Genomic DNA, 24,154 nt, shown 5'->3' with positions numbered 1-24,154 from the left:
CGAGGACTGTTTTAACAACCATATACTGGTATCTTTACACGTGTAACTGAAGAGTTTGATGTATAGAAAGCATGTTCCTCAGTTGATGGGAATTGAGATGAGAGCACAAGCCTGATTTTTGTAACTACAGTAAGAAAATATATAACTTGATGGCATTGTTCTGTGTGCAGTATTAGTGTGTTATAAGACCTAATAGTTTCAGATTGATAGAAAGTTATATGGTGTGCATTTTGCTTGTGTCTGTGGCTGGCTTTTTTGTTCACATTTAGTGCATTTTTAATTTTTTTAGTGTGTTGGTGAGTTTTCTGCAAAGCCTTAACGCCTTTGTTGCACTACAACACCCGTTTTTCCTCCAGGACTGCAGCAGCAAAGTGTTGGGTTTCCTCTGCTGGTGGAGGCGGAGCGTGTGAAGCCTCTACTCTGCAGGAATACAACAAAATACAGCTGAGCCGCCGCTCGCTGCTCAACTTGAAGCCTTCTTGTGTTTTATCAATTGATGCGCACACCAACTCCTGGCAGGCTTTTTTACCTCCGCTGACAGCACTGTGAAAAAGATGCACCTCGACATGACTCTACTTCAGAGTAAGTTCTTCACTCATCTTTGCTTTTTAAGGGGAAAAGTTACTTGGGGGAAACTTTCTTTGTTCCATAATTGGATCCAGGTTAGAAATTGCGCGTCGGGAACAAAAGCCGAAAGCCAGTCTGATCTCAGATCTGATCTGATCTGATGCACTGAAAAAATGTTCTTTTAAAATAGATTTTCAATAGTTTTTCCTCAGAATACATTTGATATGTGAACTTTAACATTAACCCAATAACACTCTGCAACATTAATATTTTTTACTGGTGTTTGCTGCGGTATATTTTTTTTTAAAACCACCCAACTTATTTTTCTTTTCTTTTCTGTCTTTGTATGGCCTCTTATTTTTATTTATTTATTGTTAACAGTGATAATCTGCATTATGATCTTTTAAAAGTAGTTTTAGTTGCGGGATGTCGACTTTTTTTACGACCCAGTTTTTTACGACTTGTTTTGCTCGTTTTCTGTGGCCTATTTATTTATTTATTTATTTTTTGTCAGTGCTGTTTATTTTAGTCCACATAATGCATATGTTCTTATATTTATTGGCACATTTTTCATGTTCATCCATCCATTTTTACACTTAAGTGATGTTACTCACAATTACAGATTTATTTTCCTATCTCCAGCCTTTATTTTGAAACATGCATGCTGAAAATAAAACCCATGGAGCCTCATGGACTTGAAACTTGAAAGTGAAACGGATCACTGCATGTACAGTAACGCAGCATGGCTTCGCCTCGGCCTGTTTGATAGTGCCTATGTGGGATTTTGTTTGTGGCTGAAGCCCAATGTGTTTCTAGTTAACTGCGGTCTGAGTCGAGGAGTCAGCACAATCCGGCAGCCAGTCATTATATGTGTCAGTAATGAGTGTTTCACCACGAGTGGGCTGCTTTGAATCCGGACGACGTGGAGGAGGGGGATTACCACTCCTGCATGTTTATGATGGGCTCTGTCTTAATTACCGGCCACAGACAGCAGGGGCATGGAAAAGATTGGAATTGATGTTTTGAAGAAAATAAGATCATAAACATGAAGCTACTCATTCAAAGGAGAAAATAACAAGGTCACTGTGAGGTTATATGTTTGTGTTCTGGACAGCTCCACTTTGTTCCTATAGTAAAAGGTGCCCACACACTGACATGATGCACAGTATATTATTATCAAGTTGCTTTTGCCACAAAGACATCTAGACATAGGCCGACATAACGTGACCAAGATGTAGTGGTGGAAAGTAAATAAGTTAATTTACTCAACCACCGGAAGTAAAGTTTTGAGTCACACTGTAGTAGGCCTATGTCTCTTCTATTTTACTGCAAGACAAAATACAAACAACTGAAAAAACAACACGAGAAAGACAAGATCAGTAAATATATTCAGTGAATTATTTTTCTGCTGCTTTATTATTATTATTATTTTTTACCTCACTACATTTCAGCAGGAAATTGTAATTTTTTACTCCACTACATTTATTTTATAACTTTAGTTACTAGTTACTTTGTAGGTTCAGATTAGTAATACCAGATATTATCAACAAATCAAGTATAATGTATAATTATGGATAAAGACAGTGTAAGGTAGTTGCAAAGCCCCAGGGCACATGCTATTATAACGGGCCTTAGTGCACGCTGTTGTGCACATATGGTCTCAACATGATCAGAGACTTGACACTGGATAACATCAACATACATATTACCCAGCAATTATCAGTGCATATCTGTTTATGACAAACAATGCCAAAGAAAGTAAGAAATTATTAATTTATTTCAACATTTCTTTATTTTATTTTATTTTATCTTTATTTGTTTAAAAAAAACCAAGACAAAGATAGGTTTGCCTTTTGCAGGGGCATATTTAGCAAATCACAATGTTTTTTAATTTAGTAAGACTTCTTATTTGAACACAGGCGTATTTCCAAGTTGGCAATCCCTCATAAGGGCCCATACTCCACCCAACACATTGTTTGAGGGCCCACTCTCTCTAACCTCCCCCCACCCTACAGGCCCCACTGCAACCACACTGCCTGCACTGTCTATATTTACGCCCCTGGATAAAGACAAGACTTTACTGACCCCTTTGTTGACTCACAGTTCACAACAACCCAGCAGTACAAACGAGCTCCATCTTTACCGGCTGCATGGTTAAAATGATGTACACATTAATGCACCAATAATTATAATTCAATAAAATACATAAATCTGTATAATGAGTACTCTTACTTTTAGCACTTTTACTTAAGTGACATTTTAAATGCATGACTTGTAACAGAATATTTTTTTACTCAGACCTGAGCTCTTCCACCACTGTTAAGAATATGCAGCATATTTGTTGTCCCAAATTTAGCTCTACTATCACATACATGAAGGTACATTCATACATTTATGGTAATATGCTCAGTGAAGTTATGCATTAACATCAAACATATAAATCTACAGAAAGCTATACAGGCAAGCTTTTACCCACAAGGAATATATAATGGTGTTATAATATATAAATATGATGGCCAACACAATTGAATGTACCTACTATGTGGTAATATGGGGAACACCTTATTTGGATAGTCCCTCTATAGTTTATAGAGAATCTGTAACATTTCAACAGTTAGTCAGTGTTTATGTGCAGCGTACATGTGACAATTCACCACATAGTCTCAGAATAATTTAGTTCAACTTAATCTATTTATGCAGCACAGGTTGAGTGGATAGTTTAAGCTTATACTCCATAGATAATCTGTAAAATATTTATAAGGAAGCCAAACAGCTGAATTGTTGAATCCTAACTGATAAGCAGATAAAGTGTTACAGATACTCTACAAAACCATTTGCAGGCAGACTGTCCAAATGAAATGTTACCGGTACTTACACAAAATCTTGAATGCAAGACTTTTACTTGAAACAGAGTATTTCTACACTTTGGTATTATTACTGTTATTTAAGTAGAAGATCTGATGACTTGTAACACATGTAGACATGACCTAAACATGCACAGGTGTGGTGCTGTTTAGCTCTATACCAGGAGTATCCAAACTTTTTTGACTGGGGGCCAGATTAGATCATGTGAAAATACCTCGGGGCCAGCTGCTTCTCACATCAAATGGGTTACCAAAAGAAAATCACGAACAAACGAGACAAACACAACTGTTTCATCCTTCAGTGAAAATGTATTCAACTTTCCACCACTCACATTTGCACTTCTTTGCAGTGGTCATGTCTGCTGCCTATAGCAGGAAATATCTGCTGTTAGGTAACCACTCCATTTGCTTGTTTACCGTCTTTTAATGAAAAAAAAACATTAGTTCCACCTGTGATGCATGTCTACAAACTGTATAATAGTCCTGCCATTGTGAGGTGAAGGGAAAAAATGCCAAGTGATCTCGCTCCACCAACTGAAAACTGTGTGGTGGGCCACATATAGTATATTTTCAAAGTCAAACCGAGGGCTGTTGAAACTTGGTCTGTGTGCCACGATTAGCCCCTGGACCAGACTTTGGACACGACTGCTCTATAAGGTATTTATATACATATACGATAATATACTCAGTGAAGTTATCCATAAACATCAAATGCATATAAATCTTTAGAAAGTAATACACATAAAAACATATTCAGCAAACTTCTAACTCACAAAGAAAAGGTTTATAATGGTAAAGTATATAATCAGTGGCGTAAGGTGATTACCACGGGCTCTAGTGCACGCTGGTTACTAGTTATAAGGTGCACACACACACCACTGGCACCTGTAGATCATTGCCTAGCTGTATATGAGAAAAATGTCAAAGGAAATAAGAAATTATTCATTTAATTGAAAAGTTTTTACATGTATTGTTTATTTATGGGTTTTCTAATTCATGTAGAATAAGCATATCATTTTGTAACAGACTATTTTATAGAAAGAAAAGAAAAAGAAAAGAAAATGGATGACGGAGATGGGTGTGCATTTTGAGGGCATATAGCCTGTAGCGAATGGCACCATTTTTAATGTAATGTGAGCTCTTCTTTGAGCACAGGTGTAGTTTTAAGGTGGCAATCTGAACCATTTCCACAGGCCCCAGTGCAACCACGCTGCCTGTACTGTCTGTATTTACACCCCTGTGTGTAATTATGATGATTAACACAATGGAAAGTACTTGTTTATACTAATTGTACTAATTTGCACACGCTATGCAAACAGACATGACTAAAAATACAAGAAAATCTTGGCTGCCATCTAATGTCCACCCGAGTGTCTCCACATGGGAGTCAACAGGCTCCTCTGCCGTCTGACTGTATCTTTGTACATTTAGCTGACTCTGCAGCTGGACACATGTGTTGGATTTATTCTCAACCTGTGACGGGGCTGTGAGTAAACTTCACACACCCACAACAGCCATGAATCACATAAACTATGCTGAGTAAACTCATGCTTTATGTTTGACTAGAGACCTTTTTTGTTTTTACGTTTGGGCCGATATTGTGCTAAGTGATTCTCCGTGTGATTCCCGGGGTTACAAGTGACAACAGTGATTTGGCAGATCATTTGGTTAATGCCTGTAATTAAAGCCTGTGACTCAATAGCACATTGTTAAGTCTTTAGTGTTAAACCAGCTTCGTGAGTCATCAGCCTGCGTGTGTCTGGAGGAGAGATGAGAGAAAATTACAGGGGCTGGGACACTTTGTTTTACCTTCCACGGGAAAGTTTATAGCCTTCATTAGAAGTTTTCCAGCATGAGGTCTCCTCTCCGATGCCAGTGTGTGTGCTGAAATCATTTCGCTCAGCTTGAAGTATTATTATATACTGGTGTATACTTACCAAATTACTGTATGCTGTGCAGGATTCATATCACTGCATAAAAGCACAGTAGCAGTGCTCCAATGAAGTATTGTTTGGACGTAATGAAATGAATACTCTCTTCATGTGTCTGTCTGTCGCCTGTGCTCACATGGGAAGTGAATCAACCACGTGCAGCCATGATGAGCAAAACACCTGGATGGAGAGGGCCCTTTTTGAGACTTGAAACCTGTACCAAACAGATTTTGTGCCTGCTTTTGGATGTCAGTGATAAAAATACTCTCGAAAGATGAATGAAAATGAAAAAACTAGAAAATACACTTCTGCTTTATGACAGTGGAAGAAATATTCTTTACGCCGAGACATCCCAGGTGAATAGGGTATAACTTTTAACTTTTAGATGTCACCATGAAACTTCCCCAGTTGACTACTTACATTAAGACAGTTATTTTTTGTATTACAAGTTTTCTGAATTGTTATGTTAAAATATGCAAATGAAGCACTATAAATAAAATAAAATGTGTGCTTTCTGCAAACATTTTCAGAGCAGAAATCTGAACTAAAATAAACACCTAAACTCTGTGAAGAAGGCAACAAGTCCTGGCCAGTCAGAGGCAAGATGTCCATATTGGTTGCTTTCTTTTCACCAGTCTGAAAGAAAACATGTTATTAAAGCAAAATAGCCTGAAATCTCAAAATTGACCAGTGTTAAAAAAAAACAGTTTTTACCTGTGGAGTCTCCCCTGTAACTTAAATGACAGTAGAAACTCTGCAGTGTAAAAATACTCCATTACAAGCTTGGAAATGTAGCAAAATATACTTTAAGTATCAAAAGTAAAAGTGTTCATAATTTACCTGTGAGTGTTATGAATACCTCAGACATATTAATTTAATGAAATAATATATAATAGTATGTTTAAATAGCATTTAACTGTCGTAGTTGTTTGAGGTGGAGCTAATTTAACACCTTTAAATACAGTTATGTAGATAAGTCTATAACAGTGCATCATATTTATTGAACCAATTATATGTTTTGGAAGTAAAATCTTAATCTTTAAATAACTAAACCTATCAAACAAATGTGGTGAAGTAAAAAGTATAATATTCTCTGGATTGTAGTGGTGACATCAAGGAGAAATGCTGAAGTACCTCAAATTTGTACTTACAGTAAAACTTCAATTAGTATCCCAGGCTATTATTGACTTAAATCACTGAAATCAACAGGCCTACATTTGCGACAGGCCTTTAATTCCTTTCATACAAAACTGTTGCTCAGCAAAGATCAGGAAGTACAATCAAATTCTTTATATAAGCCAGTATGAATATAACTTGTATAAAAATTAGGCTTCAAATAACATATTAATTATGAATCTTTTATTTGATCTAGCTCCGTCAGACAGCACATCAGAGACAGAGTTACAACAATCATTTCACAGCACCTGGCTTACCAACACATCCTGTTAAAACAATACTCTTTTGATTCTTTTGCTCGATGGACCTTTACGAATTAAAGGAACACGTATAACTTACTAGGTAATCAAGGAAGGGACATATAGTCTGACTTTAAGGCAGCTTCATAGGTAGAGAGTCACCACCTTTTCTTTGGTCATTTTTGTTTACCCTGCCGGTAAATCTGAAGGAATTACAGTCATCTTTGGTGCTCATGGTTACATCTGTTTGTGTGATTGAAGCAGCCAACTAACATTAGCTCGAGTAGCCAACAGCCTGGTTTTATACATCCAAGAGCTTCTGTTAAAATTACCTGCTTGGCAACAACACCGGGCGTTTAATTGAAACAGGCCATTATTTGTTATAAAGTATAGCGTCACCAGGCTGGTAAAAGGGACTAGGCGATTAATAGGCACCAGGCTTTTAATTTAAGTTTTACAACAAGTGCTTCATAACATCCCACCACTGCTTTTAGAATATGTATATCATTGCACAGCAGATTTTTCAGTTTTAAGCAGTTTTAGCTTCCTTACACAAACTCCAGAGATGTTTTAGAATTGATTTACAGATATTTTTTGATTACTCTGGTCTACTTCATGACCTTCCCTCTTGCTATATTTTGACCTCTTTGTGTTGTACAAGCCCATGTGATGTTTAAGATCCTCAGGCAGAAGTCTTTTAACTGTTCCAGAGGAGCGACATAAAGCCAGAGGAGACAGAGTTTACAGTCGGGGCCTCAGTGATCTGCAACGACCTGCCTGGGGAAACCAGGTTTTCTGAGTCAGCTCCATCTTTTAATCTCCTCTTAAAACATACTTTAATCTGAGAGCTTATCCTTTTTTTGTTTCACTGCAATTGTCTTATTTATTTCTACATACGTATCTGAATTTTTTTTCTCTCCTTTGTTTTAAATTCTAATGAATTCATAATTTGTTCATTTTAATTTGCTGCCATTCATGAAGTATTTTGTAACTTGTGTTTTGAAAGTGCTCATTAATCATCACATTTTCAAATCTGCATTAAAAATAACCCATTCTCAATCATATATTTCATCATGTAGTGAATTTATCCACACATAACACCATGCCGAAGCCTCTCCACCTCCAGCCTCTGCAGTTCACAGTACCCATTAGCAATACAGTAAAAATACACAGGTGTGTGACAGGGTGACTGAAGTGAGCTGAATAGCAGCCTGGTTCTTCATCCCCTCAGGATCATGGCCTTGCAACAAGCCAGCGGCAGTCAGGATGAATAGAGGCTCTGTATGACTTGGCCACATGCATCTCTGCTGGACCTTCAGTAAACACACGATGAAATAGCACTGTGGGGGAAAATGCATTAGAAATAGCGAATGCACTGTAGGAAAATTTCCTATCTCTTGAGTGAGAAAACGCAAACAGCAAAATATACTCACAGAAAATAGACTTTGACATCTGGTATATTTTTTCTGCTGTCGTACTCCTGTGTGGAACTTTTTAAGTCTTGCCTGTTACCGTGTCCTTGTTGCTTCACTTTTCCTCTGTTATTCCAAACAGTCCGCTCACTGAACCCACATCTGTTCCAACACTGGAATATTTCACTGCTGGGTCAATCGAGGTCAAACCCAAACTCTGGAGCCACTGCAGCGTTCTGCTGACTCTTACAAATATCTCTCAAGAGTTAATTTGTAAACAGGCTGATATCTGTGATCTAGCAGCAACTATTAATTAAGTGCCTCAGGAGGATTTAGCTCTAATCACGAATGTTTTTGTCTGTTTCAGTTCTTGCTGTGCTCCTCCTGCCAGGAGGTAAGACATTATTTGTTCCCCCATGCACTACTTTAAAGGAAAACCTCCCCCAAAAATGATGATTTGTATATCAATTACTCGCCCTGGGTTAGGTTGAATTTGTGAAGACAACTTTTTTCTCGCATGCCTCTGGTGAACGAAGAATCCAAAAATTGAGAAAATTCTTGATGAACCGAAGGAAAAGGGGGCCATGTTTAACAACTGCAAAACTTTATCAAAACATCCATTTCCACAACTCTCACACAACTCGTGCAGTATAATCCAAGTCTCATTTATTCATATGCTCAGTACCTCTTAAACACATGTGTTTTCACTAAGGTTTAGCCGAATACTCGGATGAAACGAGGATCCAGTATCAAGTATCTTTCAAAATAAATGCAGTACATGTTGGTACAACACAGCAAATTAATGTTTTTTTTTCCTTCAACAACAAACACACATGGTTGGGTTTAGGCAACAAAAACATGTGGTTAGGTTTAGGAAAATAGAATAGTGCTTTAGAATCTTCTGGAATGTGAACACCACTATCTCGAGTGAAAGTCTGTGTTTTTTGGACCCATCTACCACCAGTCCCGCCCGACCCAGTTGGACTTTCACTGCCTTAATTTACATCCTTGTCCTGCAGTGTTTCCCCCTGACTCCACTGGGTGCCATCAAACTATAACGGCAACTGGCTGTGTATCATGCCGACATTAAAGGATGCCTTTTTTTGTTGGTTTCTGGTGCCACAAGTCACTGCCCAAGCACTGAATTTTACTTCCACATACGAGTAGCATGCATGGGCAGAGCAGGGTTCAAATGCACATGCTTGTCCTGGTGTGCTACTAATTTGTGTGTGTAACTGATGTGGAAGTAATTCCAAAAGTAAGGTTTTAGCAAAAATGCATGTGTTGGCGAAGTACTGGGCATACAACTGGATAAATGAGACTTGGATTATACTGCACACGTTATGTGAGAGATTGTAAACAGAACATTTGATATAGTTTTGCTGTTGTTAAAGGTGGCCCCCATTTACTTCAATACATCAAGAATTTTTTCATAGTTTGGGTTATTCGTTCACTCTGGAGGCATGCGAGAAAAGCTACGTTTTCTTCACAAATTCAACACAACATGTGGTGAGTAATTAATATACAAATTATCATTTTGTGGCTGAAGTATTCCTTTAATGTACAGTAGCTCATGTTTGATGCTTCTCCTTCTGTCACTGATCTTCTGATCCCCTTGTGTTTACTTCTTTGTGTCAGCGTGGGGTCAAAGTGGCGGCAGCAGTAGCACTCTAGGCGTAGTGGTGGAGGCCAAGAACGTCACCCTTCCTGCAGGGTCTAAGGCCACTCTGCCCTGCCACAGCCCCCGTATGGTGTGGACCCAGGACAGACTGAAGGACCGTCAGAGGGTGGTGCATTGGGACTTGGTGCGCAGCAGCCCAGAATATTCAGTGGAGCGAGTCCTGGACATGTCCCCCGGAGCCCGCCAGAGGGTCTACAACGGCTTCAACAAGGGTCGCATCTCTGTCCCAGACTCTGCTTTCAATGATGGCAACTTCTCCCTCATCATCAACAGTGAGACTTCTATATATTTCCAGTAGCAGCATGAACGTTGCATTCTTGCATTTATGATTTCATCTCACGGTTGTTTGGATGCCTTTTTTTTCAGATGTGGTCTCAACCGACAAAGGAGTTTACACCTGTAATCTGCACCATCACTACTGCCAGATTCACCAGTCCATTCAAATCCAGCTCAATGTCACTAAGTCAGGTGAGGTATGCTTATCATACAGCCTTGTTCAGGGGTCGGCAACCTTTTTGATACAAAGTGCTATTTTAAAATTTTCTTGTAAATTAGTGTGCCAATCTAATGCCATCCCTTGCTCCTCAAAATGTTCCATAAAAACTTTAGGTATGTCGTCACCTTTTGATGTTTGAGGCACTAGTCTTAAGCAGCAGAACTCCTTTTACTGTCCAATCACAGTATCATGCCATGACTGTTTATATGTCATTGCAAATACCATGGCTTTTTTTAAACCTCTGCGCTCTAATGTTTTCTGCCATTTCTTCGTTCAACAATTCAGGCTGACATGGGAATGTTTTTATTCTTGATTTTATTGTTTCCTTGTTTGGTGAGCCACTAAACAAACCTCTGAGCTACCAAAGAAAGCCTCCTTAATATTCTCTTTGAATGAGTTTCCAAGATGCAATGAACGGCGCTAGCTTGCTTTTTTAGCAGGGTAAGGAGGCAGGTACTAGCCAATCAAAGACAAAGAAGGGTGGGTCTTCGCAGAATGCTTGTGGATGTCATAACAACAGCTGTGAAAGAGGTAATTTGACGTATGAATGAGAGGTTTCTTCAACATTTCCAAAAAACTCCCTTGCACACTTACTGCTAGTGTGCCATTGCCAAGCTTGCTGACCCCTGGCCTAGTTATTCCACGAGTCATGATGCATGAAAGAGATTAAATATTAATGTATTTCACACTCATATGTTTCTAGTTCGCAAAGAGAAACGTTATTGGGATGGAGAGAAGACCGTGTTCGTGGTCTTGTTGGGCAAGTCAGTGGTACTGCCTTGTGTGAACAGACGCCCCCTGTGGAGAGAGGGCCTCCAGGAGGACCAGCAGCAGGTGGCCCACTGGGACTTCCAGCCCCCTGGTGTGCGTCCTGATAAGGCTGACCGCTTGGTGGACCTCTACGCCTCCGGAGAGCGCCGGGATTATGGTCCACGCTTTGGCCAGAACAAGATGAACGTGGCGGAAGATGCTTTCACTTTAGGGGATTTCTCACTGTCCATTTCTGACTTGAAGCCTGTCGACAAAGGCCTGTACTCCTGCCACCTGCATCACCACTACTGCGGTCTGCACGAGAGACGCATCTTCAGGCTCACTGTGGGACCTCCACTTCCGCCCGCCCCCACGACAGCACCCAGAGTTTTCCAGAATGATGCGCCAGAACCAAGTAAGTCACTCAGAATTAAAAACAACAAGAGACACATCACCAGAACTTTGTTTTTCCAGACAGTAGTAATGGTAAATGTTTTTCCCCATATGGTTTCTCGGCAGAACTGTGCATAGAGTGACAACGCAGCCCCTGGACTTTTTGTTATAATTATAGACATAGTTGGTCAGTTGAATCAGTTCCTCTCCTCGTCTGCCAAATCTCTCCTCGGTCCTCTCTGTTTTTGTGTTTGAGCTGAAGAAGGAGGGAGGAGGTAGAAGGAATGTTGAAGCGAGTTGAGTAAGAAAAAAGAGGGGTCGAAAGAGAGAAATCTGTTAGTTGTTGACTGTAATTCAGCATTGCAAATGGAAGGTGTTTTTGGACTCAACTATTTGCAGCTCGAGCTTGAGTTGCTGCCTACAGTAAACAGCTTTAAATTGGCTGCAACGGAAGTGGTCTCATTTTCCGTGCTGACTCTTTTTTTCATTTTTACAGCTTTTTCATTTACAGCTGGAGACATTTTAACTGGGCTGAGCAGAGGAGTAGGCTCCAACAGCCAGTAATTTTGGGCGTGGAGAGTCCTATCTCGTGTTTTTTCCTCCATTTGACCCCATTTTCCAAAAGTCCCAACCACATGTCTGGACTGGTTACTCTGTATCTCCAGTTTTGTTTATTCTTCATTGCTCCCAGTCTGCTCTGTTTATCTGCTGATGTATATCGGCCTCTGGTTGAGGCTTATTTAGCAGCACTTAAAGGACGTCTGAGACATGTGTTCAACATCTGGGCCAGCTGTGACATGAAAGAGCACAGTAAGGGGAGGGGACGCAGGTATGTGTTGGACTATAGTTCAGCCTCTCCTGTAAAGATATGACAGCTCCATGTTAAAGAAATGCACATGTGGAGAGATGACATCCTGCCTGCGTCCTTTTTGTAAACCTCATCTAGGAATTCAATTCGTCTTTACGCACCACTGGACTTGTCTTTCAGATTAAACGTAAACTGTTTGTGCTCACGCAGGTGCTGGCAATCATTTGAAATTACAAATGTCATGAGAGCTTTTCATCTCAACACTGTAATTATTTGTGGCACAACGAACATTATTTCTTCATAATCATGACGGAGGCGTTATGTGAGCTGTCAGGAGTTCAGCTGAAATCTCTATCCTTCAAAATGAAGATGCTCTCCTTCAGTTCATTGACTTGCAAATGACGCATATCCCACAGGAACCAAAACACAGGGTAATCTCCGCGCAGCATATGTGAAATAGCGGTTAACACGTACACACTTGTCAGATCTGTCAAGAAAATGGAAATGGGCTACTGCTGGGACATGGCTGCAGCTCGGGTTGTGACAGTGGAGCTCTAGAGACAATGACCTTGGACGTGTCTTTGTAGTTTCATGCACATTAGCTACATTAAGCAATGACAGGTGATAATTGCCAACCACGCTCCCACTTAGGAGGTGGATGATTAAGTCAGAATAAGATTTTTTTTTTCATGATTGGCTGGTTCTGAAAGCATGATCGGAGATGCTGCATTGCATGTCTTCTTCATTCCCACATTTAGGCCTTTTACTAGCATCCAACTTAGCTGCTTTAATGAGAGACCACAGAGTAACGCGATACTTGAGAGGAATGTTCAAGAGGAAAAGATTTCATGTCTTTCACGGTCCATTTTTTGTGTGATCTGGCTTCTGTGATCAGGCTGCATTTGAATTTAGGGAAATTTAGAAACTGAAAGACTGTACCAACAAGCTTTTATTTACCCTGCAACATGCATGACAGGGTTATTCTGCAGAAGTATCTGTGGCTCAGCACATTGTACCACAGTGTTTATAGTAGACAGTAGTTGTTATGGTGTTGCATCTCCAAGCCCAGATTTTTATGTGCTTGCTTTTAATACTTATCATCGACTATCTACAAAGTGAACACAAACAGACTGGGTCAGTGTGAGACTGGGTGCTGCCTGCAGTGTTGTCAGATGTGTGTTTAGACTGTCGAGAACACTGACGAGCTCTGCTGAAGGTGTCGCAGATTTATTTTCTGTGCATGCAGAAACTAGACTTCTGTGTTTGTGAGAAGATGTGAAAAAAAAGGCCTAAATGGAAAACTAATAGAGACATGCAGACAGACCACATATAACAGAATCTGTCTCTCTTTCCCTCACACTTCTCCTCCTCTTTTCTGGTCAGCCTGTGTTTTTCTGAGGATAAGAAAAAAAATAACAGCTGCATGACATCAGGTCTGGAAGTCGTTACCGCCGAACAGACGTTTAACTCCTGCTCTCCCTCTCTGGCTTTGGGAAACAAATGAAAACGAGGAAGCCTCGGGGGGAATAAGAATATTTAGTTATGTCGAAATACATTTAAATTTGATCTGTGTTTATTGCCAGTAAGTTAATACAATGTAACAGTCCAATATTTTACAGTTAGAACATGACAATAAATCCTCTGCAGTACGTCCCATTGTTCTCTGATATATAACATGTGGAGTATTTACTACATCTCTTATAAACTTTGTCAGGGTGTGAGAGAATTATTGGAAAGGTTTAATTTTATCCATGTTCTGTCTTTAGGGACTGATGAAGTGGAGGGGCCACGTGTGGTGAATGTCATTCTCCCTGAGCATCGAGGTTACTTCATGCAACATCTGGGCTACTTCCTGGCGACTTTATTACTGCTGGCATTCATCGTTGTCGCTGTCATTGTGCTGACTCGACGGCGCAAAAAGAGAGGTATTGTCTGAGTTGTTTAAAGGAGCAGTGTGGAAGATTTATGGGGATTTTAGTGGCATCTAGTGTTGAGGATTCCTAAATGCAACCAGCTGAAACTTCTCTCGTTGCCAAGCGTGAACTCCTGCTTTGAATTCCTTTAGAGTGGGAGCTAAATTATCCACAGAGGTCTCTCCCTCTGCATAAATAAATAAATAAATAAACAGACTAAGTGATTTAAACCCCTAAAAACACTGGATAAAGCAGTTACATGTTATATCAGTGATATTTCGATGCTGCTTGGCTAATCGGACATGAGCGGCTAGCCCAGCACCTGCTAATGTGTGCTTACCTTTTTTTGTTTTATAACTTAAGATCCAGATGTTCAGGAGGTTTTTAATGGGAGCCAAAATATTCGCAGAGGTCTCCTCCTCTCCAAAACAAATAGACCCAGTGATTTAAACAGATAAAAACACTGAATGAAGCAATTTCACATTAAAAAAATCTGTTTTTCTGACACTGCTCATTACGATCAGGCTTCTTGCTTAAACGATACAATGCGATTTGATACAATATATTAAATGCTAGATATGATACGATACGATACGATACAACATAATACAATACAATACAGTACGATGCGAGACAATATAATATGCTAGATACAATACGATATGATACGATATAAGACGATGCAATGTGATATGCTGGCTGCAATACGATACGATACATTATGATACGATATAAGACGATGCAATATAATATGTTAGATACAATATGATACGATATGATACAATGTTATATAATGTGCTAGATACGCTAGAATACAATGCGATACAATGCGATACAATACAATATGATACGATATAAGACGATGCAATATGATATGCTGGCTGCGATACGATATGATACAATATGATACGATATAAGACAATGCAATATAATATGTTAGATACAATATGATACAATGATACGATATTATATAATGTGCTAGATATGCTAGAATACAATGCGATACAATACGATACGATGCGATATAAGGCGATGCAATATGATATGCTGGTTGCAATATGATACGATACGATACAATATGATATGATATAAGACGATGCGATATAATATGTTAGATACAATACGATACGATATGATACAATATTATATAATGTGCTAGATACGATACGATACGATACGATACGATGTGATATGATGTGCTTGATATGAGACAATACAATATACTTTATTGTCCCATAATTCCCCCGCGGGGAAATTAGTCTTGGACTCGGGAGCTTGTATTGCTTGCGAAATGTGAAAATACCAATGGCCCTATTTTGAGCCAGTGTTTGGTTTGTCCATTCTGGGCTACTGTAGAAACATGACGGTGCAATGTGGTGATCTCTGCAGACAAAATCCCGGAGTCTGTAAGGAAATGAAAACACAACGACTCTTATTTTCAGGTGATTATACACTAAAGAAAACATACCTATTATATGATCTTCCATTTCTGCTAATGTATCCCCCTAAATCCTCCACACTGGATGTTTAACCCATAAACTCTCACGTTGTTCTTGGCTTGTGTCCAGCAACAAACTATTTTATAATAATGAAAAGCATATTTATAGAGAACACATTTCATGCACACAGTGTGTTTGAGGTTGTGTTAATTTTTTTTTTAACAGGGCTGGAGTATGACCTGCGTCGATCTGATCGGTAAGACTTATTGTGCAATAAATTACGTATCATTTTCCCTCTTAATTAAATCCAGCAGCTGTAAGCAGAACTATTCTTATTTCCGTGCAGGGGGAATGTGATGAGTGGAGGTGAAATGTCATTAGACTGCACAGAGATGAGGGCCTGCAACCAGGAACCTCTGAACTCAGGTACAGAAAGCCTCCTTCATACACACACAGTAAACACACACTTTCTACCTTAACAAAAAAAGATACGTTCTCATAACCTGTGTATCTACCACAATCCACAGACTACAAAAACAACCTACTGAAAGAGAGAGATATGGCCAAAGACTGCAATAGGGGTGAGCAAACACTGTTCAGAGTTTTATTTCAGTCAATAAACATCCAACAGTAACATCCGTACAGCCACAGATAAGAAGCATTACATTTTATTGATGTGATGTTCGTCTCTCACCTCCTCGTCCAGACTTTGATGGGAAGCTGTGGAAGTGAGTGCGATATTTCTGAGATGCTGCTGGCAGGTCCAGGGCAAACACCGGAAGAGTGAAAGGACCGCGGAGAGAAGAGAAGCCCAGGAGAGGACAGGAGGAATGCTCCCTCTGCTGTAACTCTAACACACTAAGCTTTTTCACTGAAAGCCACAAACATTTTTTTACGTTAGTTGTTTTTATACCCTGCCTCTTCACCAGCTGTTATAACAATATGGTTAAACATATATTTGATCCTTACTCGTTGCATTTGTTGTTTTATTTTAAATATATTAGGCATTTTTTTAATCATTTTTGATTTTATTTTTTACAAAAATGCATGCTGTTTATTAAAGTATGTTTTATGTGTACTTTGCATGCTTACAGAGCTGCAAGCTCACAGCTCTACTTCATTCTTAAATTTGATGATTTTCTTCTTTTTTTTTGCACAAATTCTGCTGTAATTTGTAAAGGTGTTTCATCAGGTTTCAAAGGTGACGTTACTGTAGGTAGACAGTTTCAGACAGTGTTTGGAAACAAGTGCCACACATTTCTAGTTATAGATATATAAGATATATATATGTGTGTGTGTATGTGTGTGTATAATAAGACATTTTAAACAGATTACAGTACTTCTTTTAAACAAAACTGTACTGTGGATTTTATGTTTTTTAAATTTTCAGACTGTCAGATCTAAATTCTTCCTCAATTAATATTTATTTCCCAAATGGATTTATCTGTTCATTGATTATGTCTCAAGTGAAAAATACTGAAATTTAAAGACCATGGACTAAAGGCTCAGTCTACCGAAACTCAGGTAAAAACAAATCTGTTGACCATTTATTTGGTTTTTAATGGGCTGTGCAGTACTTGTTTGCATCAAGCATGTATGACGTACCCTGGTTTGTAGAACACTGAATTTTCATGACAGAATCTGCTGGTTAATGACACAGGTACAAATCTGTTATAAAATGTGCGGCTGTAGCTCCGTGAGGTTCACTGCAGGAAGAAGAGCGTCTATCTCGGTAATGCTAAATCAAAAGCTGTAATCCTAACCCCCTTTTCTCTCTCTGCCTCTTGCTCACGTGCACTCTCTCTGATGTTGGTCTCTTCTGAGAAAATATTTCTTTTATTAAAGATTCTCAACAGTGGCCACAGACTCATCACTCTTTGATCTGATTGTTAGAGATTCACACACATTAACCCACATACTTGGTGTTTGGGTATATATATAATGTTTCAGTAGCCTCTGAAATCTTGACTATGAGGAGTAGGAGAGAAGCAACATTTGAGGTAAGTAGTTTAACATTGTTTTAAATTGCAGAAGCATTAACACTGTGCTCAGTCTGATAAATGTGTAGTTTATGACTCTGTAACCAGCTGTGCTGTACAAGGTTTCTATTTTCACTCCTGGGGTGATGAGTCACAGCCAGTGATAATCAAGCAGCTACAATCACATAATTAATGTCGAATTATTATTACTGCCATTTGTAATTATTGTTATAGACATATTTAATAGGCCTATTAACTTGAGAGAGAAGTCCATTAGCCCACACAGTCACTGATGCATTTTTATGCTTTTATCTCAAACCTTTGTGTTTTCTCCTGTACTTTTAATTTTTTTTTTTTTTTTTTAATAGATTTTTGATTATTTCATAGGATTTTAATGTTTGGATATTCTTTTTTTTTTTTTTTTTGCTTGCTTGTTTGTTTGTTCGCTTGTTATTGTGGATAATCACAACTCGTTATCCTATCCAAGATAAGTCCTTACCACACAGACACAGACACAGTTGGAAAAAAAATGTGTGTGTATATATAATATAATATTATACTATAATATTTGTATTAATTTATTTTTATTTAAATAGGAAAACTAAGAAAACATATATATGAAAATAAAAATGTATTAAAAAAATAATATATGTATATATGTAAAATATATGTTTAAAATTACAAAATCATACTTGACATACTTCTTTGGCCAGCCATCAGATTCTGGCTGAGAATACGAACTCGGCTGTTCATTTCGCCTACACCAAATATAAATAAATTAATCAATTTAATTTAATTTAATTTTGTTTTGTTTTGTTTTGTTTTGTTTTGTTTTGTTTTGTTTTATTTTATTTATTTATATATATTTTTTTAAAGGCCACATAGGTAGAGTGGCAGTATATTTAGCATATTAAATAGTATTCTGGTTGAATTAAACGTAATGAACTTAATAATTTATGGGATTTTGCCTTAACTACCGTATTTCTGAAATAGGATTCAGTTTTGTTTGTTTTGTTTTTCTTTCTATGGGAAGACCCCACAGGCCCAATTTTATTGTGTCCCCCCCATTTCTCAAATCAAAGCTACGCCCTTGGGTCATCATATATTTCAAACTACATATATTTTTTTCATTTGAATATCTTTGTTTAGAATATATTTAATTGTATTAAATTAAATAAATATTGAGTTTAATTGTTTCTGCTTCACACAGTAGCCTAATAGTCCACTGTTACACCAGACTTGATGGTAATAATTAAAAAACTAAATCAGTGTCCAGGTTTGATGAAGCCAGTGCACTTCCTCTTTGTTCCAGCCATGCCTGTACATCATCACCGTGTACAGTATGAGTGTGTTGTATAAGACAGGCGCACAGGCCTGCGCACAGCCCAGACACACCACTAGATGACAGCACTGTCTCACCAATTAGCCTGTGAAAATAGCAATATTCCCAACTCCATATCGCAAGGATGTGGACTGTCCCTTCCTGTTTTAGTGCCGAGAGAGCCACCGTACCGACTCACACCGGAGCAGGAATACGGGCACTCCGAACGCGATTATGTCTGGATCCTCACCGTGTCGGTCCAAAACACGGTGCTGCGTTTTCTATCGTGGGCTGTACAGGTTAATGTATTAGGGAGGGCTGTGATGTTATTCTACGGGTAGCTGGTAACATAGCAGGCCTGTTTATTGCGCTGCCAACCCTTGTTCCTTTCCTGTGTCAATGATTGTCCTCCCCTCACTCTCATGGCGGAGACTAAAATAATATATCACATAGACGAGGAGGAGACTCCTTATCTGGTCAAACTCTCCGTTTCTCCAGAGAAAGTCACCTTAGCGGATTTTAAAAATGTCCTCAACAATCGTCCGGTCAACAGCTACAAATTCTTCTTCAAATCCATGGACCAGGATTTTGGGTAAGTGGCCACCATGATTATTATTAGCCCGTTCGTCTGGCTCACTTGCTATTTATTAATGCAGTGTGTGTGAATGTGTATATGTGTGTGTGTGTGTGTGTGTGTGTGTGTGTGTGTGTAGGCTTTATAAATAAGCGTATTACAGGCCGTCATAGGCAACATTGTTACATGTGTGCAAACTACAGTGCCATGTCTGTTTCCATGCGCCTGGCACCTGCTCATTATTACTATCCTGTGCGCAGTGGAGGAGACACACGAGTGTTTGAAGTGATACCAGATCTGTCCAGAGCCCTAATGACGCAGCCCTGCATGCATTACACACAGCCAGACCCCTGCTCCCCTTATTAATGTCAACGTATTAACCCATGTTAGTGCCAATATATGAAGCATGTGGGGTATCAATGTGGGAGCAGTGTTGACAAAGCGTCCATATGTTCAAGTTCTCAGGTTTCATATTGTTTTGTTTTGTGATTGTCACCATAGATCAGAAGAAATAACCATTTAATAATTATATATATATATTTTAAAATGTTCTCCCTAATAGCCTGGGAAGTGTTCATTATTTACAGATGCACACACACACAATGGCCTGCAGGTGAATCCCAAGGGAATATGGCAACCACAAGCCGGTGGTTGTGACTGTTAGCTATGTAATCATGCAGCCACCTTTTTGCATTTAATTGCCCCAGAGGAGAGGATAAGGCAAACAGTGCTTCATCATCATAACCTTGTTTTTCTATTGAGTATTCTATTATAGACTGTGTTATAACAGTGATGCATTCAGGTGCAATAATGCTGTGTATGCTGCTCATCACACCCCACAGTCTGTGGCTAGTCTGTCAGGTGTTTAGAGACATGAGACGAGAGAAAGTAAATTAATTATTAAACCTAGAGTCATATTTTAACCTGATTATGTTGCAGCATTAGTTATGGAACAAAATAGAAGATTTTAAGAAGAAGTTTTTGGACTAATTGAGTAGAATTTGTCTGTGCTGTAACTCATTTTATAATTTTTTATGCTGAATTTTACCTCACAGGAGCTACTTCCTCTAATCACTCCATGCAGGATTTAAGGAATAATAGAATAATTCCTTTCTCTCTCTCTTCCTCTCTTTATAATCCCATCCTGATTTTCAGGAGTTACACCATGTCTACACAGCCCTTCAGCTCTCTTGGTCAGCGGCTTGTCTCGGGCCTCTGCTGAGGATGACATATTTGTGTCAGGGCCTGTTTCTCATTCCAGTCTGAACAGTCATACACGGAGGCCCACACACACACACACATTAATATCTAGCACTGTAATCGCAATCACGATTGGAGGAAATGCAGAGGCAGGCAGTGTCTATAGAGCCAAGCGTCACACATTTCCACTGCAGCCTGACCTTGTGAGGGAAACTGGCTCTTCCTGGTAGCAGGCTAGGCTTGGTGCGCCGCTTTGTCCCCCCAGCCCCGGCTTCCTGCCTCTGTTGCACTGCGGGCCGGCCTGCTCTCTGGGCCTCAGGTGATCGACAAGCAGATTATGGAAACAAACAAAGCATGTTTGCTTTCTCCACATGGAGACGTGGCTCCGTGTTGCTGAACACAGCGGCTACAGTAGGCCAACCAGCTCCTGCATGTGCATCAACAAAGCGTGGTAAATGATGGCGTGAATTGGACATTGTTAAACGGCTGTGTATTCACACAGAGCTGTTATACACAGTTTATAAAGGCGTCTCCATCAGCATTCCAGCCTTTGAGTTAAGGTTGAATATTCAGGCTCTGAGTGCCGTATGGTACTGGCACAGTATGGAAGCAAACCCAGTCAAAGGCACAGAGGATAGCAGCGCTTTGTGGTAGCCATTCTGGCTGTACTGCATACACACAGACAGTATGGCTGCTGGAGAATTAGCTAGGGAGGAATAAGACTGCTGAGCAGAGAGGGAAAACATCAAATCCCTTGCAGTTATAGACAGTGTTTGAAATGTAAATGAGCAGTCAGTGCAAGGTCCTCTGTAGTAGACCCCCTGCTGTGCAGGAAAAACCAGCCATTTTCTTATGGGATTGCTGAACTACATTTGTGCTGGCAATATCAGCTCTCTAAGCAATGGCCACACGAATGTGATAAACGGCTTGCCCCCAAAACGCCTCAGCTTACCGCAGTGAACATGTCATTTCAGCTCCCCTTGGAGCCGCATGGAATACATGTAACCATGGGCTGTGGCATTTCTGTCCACACAACAGAGCACAGCAAATTAAACGATGAACGTCTCTTTGTGCACATTTCATACCTCAGTTGTTTTTCTCCCCCCCGTAATATTCATTCATTCATCAATATTCATAAGACAGGAAGCTTATTGAGGCCGTGTTGTTTTCAAGCAGCCCACTTGGCTTTTTCGCAGACTTCAAGGTGATGATATGGCGTTTTGTCATTGCCACTGGTGGTGAGTGGGTTTGAGACCTCACTATAATGCAAGTCACAGAGGCACTCTGGAGCTGAGGAAGCAGCCAAGCTGAAGCTCTGAAAGAAACAGTCTTGTTTGTGCTTTAGAAAATAGGGGGCTGGTAGGGGAATCTTTCTTCTGCTGAGGTAGGGGTGCTAAGCCCCTGTAGTTAGAGGACAAAAATCTGCAGCTTTTTGCACAAATGCACCCCTGCCTTACCTCGCCTGTTCTCGCTGTTTGAGGATTGTGGCAGATTTCGACGGCTATGCTGCATTTATGTGTCATAGCATTAACAACAGCACTTTGAATGTGATATTAAGTGTCAGATAGTGACATAATGAACGGAAAACGACTTATAACATCTGAACATTGTTATTATGATGCTGCGAAAATCACATGGTTACAGTTCTAAATGTGACATCAGCAGCCTACATGCTATTATTAACAGGTTTCAAGGTGGTTCAAGTTGAATTTAGCTGTTTACCTTTTCAGTCTCTGTGTCATATTGAAGTCTATCCATTCACAATCTTGTTTAACTAGAAATATTTTGCTTCCCTGTTTATAGTATCATTAGCATCAGCCCACCAAAGTCCTTGGGCTGCTGGCCGGTGTTGGCTGGCTTCTCCTCCTGCCCCTGGTTTCTGGTTTAGGCTGCAACTACCCAGCCCTCCTCTGTCTCTCAAAGCATAAACAAACACGTCTAATCTTCCCCAGCTACACAAATATCCCCGGCAGCGGAATATTCGGCGATCACCAGGATAAATCTTGTCATTATCCTGTGAAATCTGTTAAGACCTATTTAAGCTGTCAGCTCCAAGAAGTCAGATCTGTGACAGCAGCCCACACCAGACATATGCTTCTCTAAACAGAGGTTACAGTTTGTTTGTGTGTGTGCGTGTGTGTGTGCTTGTTAAAGAGTTGAGGGTGGAACAAACACTGTTCTTGATATCAGATGGGAGCTGAAAAGAATGCAGGCCATGGGTGTTTTACCGCATGATAAAGACGTCATCTGTTATGATTGGAATTGTGTCTTAGTTCATCTGGTTTCAGTTCTTTTAACAGACACGGACATGTTTAAGAGATTTATTTTGCATGCCAGTTCTTTCAGGAACCGTAAAAAAGCTGTCACGCTGCTGGAAGTGGAACAGGCGACCTTATTCCTGTCAAACACTCAAAAGAAGAAGCGTTGCTGATATTTTATTTGCACAGGGGCCACTCCCACATCCTCACAAGTCACCTTACAGCTGGTCATGCAGCTCGAGAGAGAGGATGCAAACACTTCCTACCTAACGAGCAGCCCGGCAGAGTCAGCCCTCGCCTCCCTCCCTTTTCCTCCCTGAGGTGGAACAGGCCACAGCAGCAGACTCTGTGGTCATCAGTTCCAGCCACAAGGCTACGTTATCTCCGTCCACCACTCCCAGCAATCCTGCTCCCACAGCAGCAAAGCGCTGAAAAACACAACCGGCTTGGCTAATCATTTCAGTAGCGGGGAAGTTCTGGCAAACAAGAAGTGGGGGGGGGAGCTGTAAAGTCGCTGTCAGAGAGACACCCCTGCGTAAAATCTTCTTAGGCTTTTCCTGCTGCTCTCAAGTCGTGCCTCTCCCTTTTCATGTACCGTGTTCAAAGCCAAGAAGCTAATATGAGATCTCCAGAGTCTCAGAAATGCTTGCTTGTATCAATTCTGGGAAAATCCTCGGCAGAAAAAAACAAACAATGCACACAAAAACATACAGGAGGTTATAATGGAAAGCGGTTAATATATCAGGGTGTTTTTACCCCCTGTGTCTGTGTGGGTGTGTGTATGTAAGGTGTTTGCCAGCTCATCTCCTGTACCCCTTGGCTAGCTCCAGGCTTGTTCTACTTGACACAAGCCGAGCAGGTGTGGCGACCGGTTGCTGCTGAACTGTGTCCCAGCAGGTCAAAGGGTAACTGGGAGGTATTTTTGTAGGGAATTTACAGCCAAAGACGAACACACTGAGGGAGCCTCACACACACTAGATCACTCTATTAATACACACCCCTGTGCCTTGACGCCCTGTTGTCGCCACTCTGAGGATTTTCCTACACACACATACATACATAAAACATTCACACAGACACTTATCTATGTGTCTATCTATCAACAGTGGCTCATTGTGAAACACGCTCACCTGCGCAGGTTAGACTCATTCAT

The 24,154-nt window shown here is 40.0% G+C and overlaps 2 protein-coding genes across 6 annotated transcripts in view; both read left to right on the top strand.

Moving 5' to 3' along the window:
- Window positions 1-423: 423 nt before the first annotated feature.
- On the top strand, window positions 424-16,637 carry LOC126403306 (matrix remodeling-associated protein 8-like). The gene is made up of 10 exons (XM_050065891.1): window positions 424-582; window positions 8,557-8,583; window positions 9,828-10,142; window positions 10,237-10,338; window positions 11,070-11,531; window positions 14,084-14,242; window positions 15,895-15,925; window positions 16,016-16,095; window positions 16,197-16,250; window positions 16,376-16,637. The coding sequence occupies exons 1-10, from the start codon at window positions 555-557 to the stop codon at window positions 16,399-16,401; spliced, it is 1,284 nt and encodes a 427-aa protein (XP_049921848.1). The 5' UTR covers window positions 424-554; the 3' UTR covers window positions 16,402-16,637.
- Window positions 16,638-19,144: 2,507 nt separating this feature from the next.
- The window catches only part of dvl1a (dishevelled segment polarity protein 1a), a 31,273-nt gene continuing 26,263 nt past the window's right edge, over window positions 19,145-24,154 (top strand). For all 5 annotated transcript variants that reach the window (XR_007571270.1, XM_050065213.1, XM_050065212.1 and 2 more), the window contains exon 1: window positions 19,145-19,561. Coding sequence is in view for 4 of the 5 variants with exons in the window: in XM_050065213.1 (XP_049921170.1) it covers window positions 19,392-19,561 (170 nt within the window). In the remaining variant the exon portion in view is untranslated. The remainder of the gene's footprint in view (window positions 19,562-24,154) is intronic.

This window comes from Epinephelus moara, chromosome 16 (assembly GCF_006386435.1).
Source record: "Epinephelus moara isolate mb chromosome 16, YSFRI_EMoa_1.0, whole genome shotgun sequence".
Taxonomy (NCBI): domain Eukaryota; kingdom Metazoa; phylum Chordata; class Actinopteri; order Perciformes; family Serranidae; genus Epinephelus; species Epinephelus moara.
This window is presented reverse-complemented; position numbering and strand designations above follow the sequence as displayed.